The sequence below is a fragment of the Acomys minous genome (genome assembly GCF_964271855.1).
Source record: "Acomys minous genome assembly, chromosome: 11".
Lineage (NCBI taxonomy): Eukaryota > Metazoa > Chordata > Mammalia > Rodentia > Muridae > Acomys > Acomys minous.
The window spans coordinates 68,519,167-68,525,166 of record NC_140492.1 but is presented as its reverse complement, the minus strand read 5'-3'; the positions used below and the strand labels follow the sequence as shown (position 1 = coordinate 68,525,166).

At 46.1% G+C, this 6,000-nt stretch overlaps 1 protein-coding gene across 8 annotated transcripts in view; it reads right to left on the bottom strand.

Annotated features, from left to right (window-relative positions):
• Positions 1–421: 421 nt before the first annotated feature.
• Positions 422–6,000, bottom strand: part of CRYGS (crystallin gamma S) — a 51,233-nt gene continuing 45,654 nt past the window's right edge. For 7 of the 8 annotated variants that reach the window (XM_084802202.1, XM_084802203.1, XM_084802201.1 and 4 more), the window contains 2 exons: positions 1,367–1,609; positions 422–755 (listed from right to left, as the gene is read on the bottom strand). In XM_084802202.1, coding sequence (XP_084658328.1) covers positions 483–755; positions 1,367–1,609 — 516 coding nt within the window. In that variant the 3' untranslated portion in view covers positions 422–482. Of the gene's footprint in view, positions 756–1,366; positions 1,610–5,910; positions 5,999–6,000 lie in introns of those variants that run through there. The other variant, XM_084802199.1, reaches the window with a different exon arrangement.

The window sequence follows — 6,000 nt, the reverse complement described above, 5'->3', positions numbered from 1 at the left end:
CATGTTCTCAATAGAACTCTACCTTTATTTAACGCATGGTGAATGTGGTACATATAAAAATCTTTAAGTCTCAATTTTCTTATTTGTAAAGTGTAGACAGACCACTGCTCTTATGTGGTGGGTTGAGAAGAAACAAATCACTAGTACAGGCATTACATAACTGGCAGCTCTGATTATTTGTTTTTGGCTGAGTTAATGCAAAACACAAACAAAAAAAGAGCCAATACGTGAAAGCGTGATTTTTTCCTAACCACCAATGCATTCTTACTTTGTTTTGTACAAGATTAGCTGAGAGATGAACTGCTTCCCTTAACTGCCCACTGTGATGGGTTCTAGACTGCTGGTCCCTAAAAGCGATTAAGAAGAGGCACTACAGTCAGCTGTGGGATGCATTCCAATTCTTTTATTTATGATGCTTATTTGGACCACAAGCCAGCCAGCATTCAGCCTTCAGGGAGAACTCTATGGCCCCGTTCACGTCATCACTCTACAAGTCGGCGGAATGACTGGACTGAGGGGGATGCTGCACCCCAATCAATGGGCTTCCGGTACTCCCTCTTGTCCAGGAGATACTGTCTGCCACGGTAGCTGGGTAGCTCATAGAAAATCCAGGTGCCTTCTAGTACCTTACAGGAGTGGATCTCTCGCATGTGAAACTGCTCCATGATTGAAGGGCAGTCTTCCGTGGTTTCATACATCTGGCCACTAAAGTCACCCTTTTCAAAGATCTGAATCTTATACTGGCCTCCACTGGACTGAAAAACAACAACAATAACGACAAAAAGAAACGAACAGCCATTATTACAGAAATCATTTGCTCTTCCGGAACTCAGAGGATAGCTCGGTGCACAGCCTATCCTACTGAAAGGAGGGTCATCTGGGCTCCAGTCCCCACCATGAAACACTGAAAAGGCTGACTTGTATTAAGAAAAGCACAGTTTCTATAAACATCTACGAGGTCGAGAGAGTCATAGCACAATTAGCGTTCAGTCTGCCCTTGATCTCAGCCACAAGGTTGGGAAGTAACGCCATGCAGTCTAGTGATGAGGTAAACTGAAGACTTTTATTTCAGTGAACAAAACCTAGTACTTAGAATATGCATGAAGCGGTAGAGAGACTTGGGAAAGGGTGTGTGGGGAGAGGGAGCTGGAGAGAGAACTACAAAAACGACACCGGACAGCTCATATCTAATGCACCCGGTTAATTCCAGTTCTAGAGGATCCAACGCGCTTTTTTTTTTTTTGCCTCTGAGAGCACCTGCGCATGCGTGTACACACACACACACACACACACACGCACGCACGCACGCACGCACGCACGCACGCACGCACGCACGCACGCACACAGAGCCAGCTCCCAGACTCACCAGGTGAACAGCTCTGCAAGAGCCCAGGCGGTCATTGAGGCCCATCCAACGTTGGTACTCTGGGTACTCGCCCTGCGGTAAGATGTACATGTGCCCGGAGAAGTTGGGCCTTTCGTACACAGCCCAGGTGCCTCCTTCTACTCTAATGGAGTTGCAGCGGCTTAGGTAGGAGCGGAAGTCTGCGCAGTCGCAGTCGCAGTCATAGCGGCGGCCTTGAAAATTTTTGTCTTCGTAGAAACTAATCTGAAGCACAGAACAGTTAGGGAGGTGAGGGGCTGGGCAGCTTTGCACACAGATAGAAGTGGGAAAAAGGAAGCATACTGTCACATCAGAACGGCTTTCCCTTCTACTGGGAAGAAACGCACACTTCTACCTTACCTCACGTCTGTTTTCTGGGAGTTTTGTTATCAATAAGTGGATAGGAACTTTCTTAAAATGGAGCTGAATAAAAGAGTGCCCTAATAGAAGCCAGTAGTCTCTGACCAAATGATATATTTAAGTTCCCACAGCCCTCTACTTACGACATTATATTATAAATGGCCATTTATAGCTGGCAGTGGTGGCGCATGCCTTTAATCCCAGCACTCGGGAGGCAGAGGCAGGCGGATCGCTGTGCGTTCGAGGCCAGCCTGGTCTACAAAGCGAGTCCAGGACAGGCAAGACTACACAGAGAAGCCCTGGGGGGAGGGGGGCGGGGGAGGCCATTTTTATGCGGCTGACTCTCCCACTAAACTCCTCCTGGATTCTCCTGAGGGTAAAGAGCAAGCCCTCTTAGCCTACAGATCTCCTGAGCCAGCCACAGCTGACGAACCCACAATAGATGTTGGATGAAGGTGAGTTCGTCAAGGATGGGTACAGATCATAGGGACAGACGAAAACACCTCATGCTCCGACCTAGTCTGTGGCAACTGTGGCGCCAAGAGAGGGAGGCAAAAGTGTTTTTTGTCTTCAAGTCGTACCAGTTTCTACCACGGTACCTGCCGTGTCGTGTGGCACTGGCCACATGTTGTCACAGAAAGCCAGACATAAGGCTGTGCCCTCGAACTCCTGTTCAATCAGCCCTATGACCTTAGACTAGGCACCTCTCGGGGGCTTTGGCTTCCCCCTCGTCCAATGGCATGACTCAAACACACTGGAAGTGCTGACGCAAAACAGCACGGAGGTTTTTCTCGTTGAAATGGGGAAACACCTGATAGGAACTCTGGGAGTTGATGAATAGTTTCTGAATACCACTGTGAAATCCAAAAATTGGTTCACTCCCTTTCCCTCACCCCGCTGTTGCTCAGTAATGCCACAATCAGAAAAATACTGGGTGATAAGAAAACGGAGTTGTGCGTCAAGTGGCTTATTTCTCGGTACTATGCTGCCACCTTGTGTCTGATTTGATTTATTGATTTGTCCGAAAAGCACTGTCTTAAAGGAGTAGAGGCGGGTAGTCCTTGATTTTTGAGAGAGTAGAAGGGTGAATAGTTTTCCAGAAACAAAGAAAAGTGGACAAGCCTGTTCAAATGAATAAAATATGTGAGGAACACAGCCCACCATAGGAACTAGTGAATAGTGAGCGTGTGGAGTTCCCTCGGTGTCTGTACACTCCGAGAGCAAGGAGAGGACGTGGGTAGCTGCCGTGGGCTGGCGGCTCATTAGAAAGAGAGTGGACAGATTCCCAAAGGGCACAAGAGACTTTTTCTTTTGTCCTGGGCGATTCTTCCCCAGGCGACACACCCAGAGCTGTTTCATTATGCCTTAATCTTTCCTTTTCCCTTCTTGTCCCAATTCTCTCACCTCTATTTCCTGAATAATAATAATAATAATAATAATAATAATAATAATAATAATAATAATAATAATAATAATAATAATAATAATAATAACTCCTTTCCCATATGAAATCATGTATTTCATTTCCCTTCTTCAAATTTGTTTTTCTGCTCCCTTTCTCATTTTAGCATAACAAATTTAGAGGAATATAGGGCCTGTTTACAGATGAGAGGGGGGAAAAATTCCAGCACAGCTTACTAGCTATGGGTCTTTAAGCAGAGCATTGAGCCTTCTCGTAAAGGTCCTAATCTGTAAGACAAGGTAAGAGTGGCTTTCTACAGACGGGTGGTCTGAGGGTAAACGGTAACCAAGCATAAAGTTGGATACTTGACCCAAAATTGCCGGTGAAGAAAGGGCTCGTCCCTGCTTGAGGAGCTATCTGCGATTAAACGGTGGCTGGGAAAGAGAGAGTCACATTCTTGGGTTGTGCAGACCAGTAGGTTCTCAACCTTCTTAATGCTGTGACCCTTTAATACAGCTCCTCATGTTGTGATGACCCCCGGCCATAAAATTATTTTGTTGCTACCTCATAATGGTACTTTTGCCACTGTTATGGGCTGTAATGCAAATATCTGATGGCAGCATATCTAATATGTAACCACCAAAGGGCGGAGACCCACAGGTTGAGAACCATTGCTCTAAATTGTCTTGCTCAAATAAATAACCCACACCCAGGCTCAAGCAAGCAACCCTAATTAAGTGCATTGGGACACACACGCTTATACATGCTTTACACAACACTAGGGAGGGGCAGGGCTTCATGGCAGTGGAAGAGTAGCAGGAGATGAATGTGATCCAAGTACTTTATATGCATGTGCAAGACGGTAAAAACACATTTAAAACTGTTCAAAAATACGTCTGGCTCCGTCTGTGTCACTTGTGCTTTCAGGGCTGACCGTTTGGTATTCGGTAACCACTTGGTGTGATCTTCCCTGGGGAAGACTGTTTCTCCCCGCCGCAGAGCTCCTTAGTTGCCTCTAATTCTTTGTGTAGGGCTCGTAAGCATGTCTGTTATTGTTGTCCTTGTGCAGGTCACATTTGGGCAGCCAGGGATAAATATTTTAAAAGACATTAAGCTGTTTTCGTTGCTATGGACAAAGAGATGACTTCCAAAGGCCACCAGCTGTTCAAGGAGAAACCATAAACCTGTGGCCTGTGGTCCAAGCCTCTGGCTTCTCAGGTAGGCTGTTTTCTCCCTCTTCCATCTTCCTAGCCCCACGTGACTGAACATGGCAGCAGGACTGACTCTGCACCCACGAGCCTTTTTATTGTGACCGATAAAGAGATCTTCAGGAAATCCCAGTAACTTCTCTAAGAGTGGACAGGTTCTGCACACCGTCATTTATAAGCTGGAGTTGACTTACCAACAGTGACGTTGTGGGAGCTGTGCTATGGGAAATGTGGTTTGCGTATTTTAATTCATTAATTCTAACACTTGTTGCCCTCTGCACATTTGCCTTGCATCAGAGTCTGAGAAGTGAAATACACATAGGGTCACCATGTTGTTCACCGTCCTAGGTCAGCCAGTCATTCCACATCGTGGAACCAAGAGCCCATCAGTTCTTAACGGGCTCATGTCTGGGCTCCATCTCTGCACAGCTCCTACTGTACAGGAAATGTGGAATCTAGCCATTCTATTGCTAATGGAGAGATTGTGGTCTTTGACATAAAACTTGAAGAATTAAAAAAAAAAGTGTTGGTTTTCCTAGAAATTACTACAAAACTCCTGTCATGTTTATTTTTGAGAAGTAGTCTACCAATCCAAAGCAGAAAGAAAAATACCTTGATTATCCCAGAGGTTAAAGAATAAATGCTTAATAAAAATCTGTTGCGATTGCTTCTGATTAAACTGGTTATAAACCGCAGAGAAAGGAAGGGAGATGGGAAAGAATGGGTCTTATTTACATGACATTTACCTAATCTCAAGGCTCTTGAGATTTTCAGTGGGATCTGAGTGGGGGCACTTCGCAACACAGTACTGTCTCTCCCCCAGCAACGTCTGCATGGTTGTTTGTTCTATTTGTCAAATGGGGGAAAAGTGCTCAGGCGCTAGCCAACCACAGAAGAGTTAACAGCTACCTCCTGACACTGTGCACTGAAAAGCCTACGATTTCGCCTGCCTAACTTCTTGCCAGCCTCAGTTGAAAGACGAGGCAACCGAGAGACATACACTGCAGTGACTCCGCCCTTTAGATTCCTTGAGGAGGACAAAAGCACAGGGAGGGGCCGGAGCTACCATCTTCAGACAAGCAGTTGAGTCAAAAGGTGAGCACTCTGCCTGGAAACAGGAACGGCTTGAATGAAGAAGTATTGTAAGATTCACGTCACCGGCCTGGCCTACCCACTGGCTTTTAGGAACCATAATGGTTAAGGCTGAATTACGTCTGAATTATACACAACAGAGTGCCAACTACGGAAGCTTCCTATTGAAGTCTTTAGCGTGAAAAGTAACATCATCAGTTGCCGGAAGGAAGGCGCCGCGGTACTTTTAGGTTATTATTTGCCCATACAATACTTAGTGAAGCACCTTCACTCAAGGTGACTCTTTAACATAGCGTTAGATGGCTCTGTTAGACCAGAAAAGAAGCCCCTTTCTGTCTTCTCTTCCCCATCCCCTAGCTCACTCACTTCTGCACACAGAAACAAAAGCCTTTCTGCAGTCCGCGTTCGCTGTACCATGAGATGGACAACAGGTAAGCTAAACCGTCTGTATGGCGTTTACTTACCTTGGCCCCCGTTTTAGACATTGTAAGGCGCTGAGGCTGACTTCCTCGCAACTACTGAAAGAAACCCAGGCCAGCTCCGGGCCTACAGGC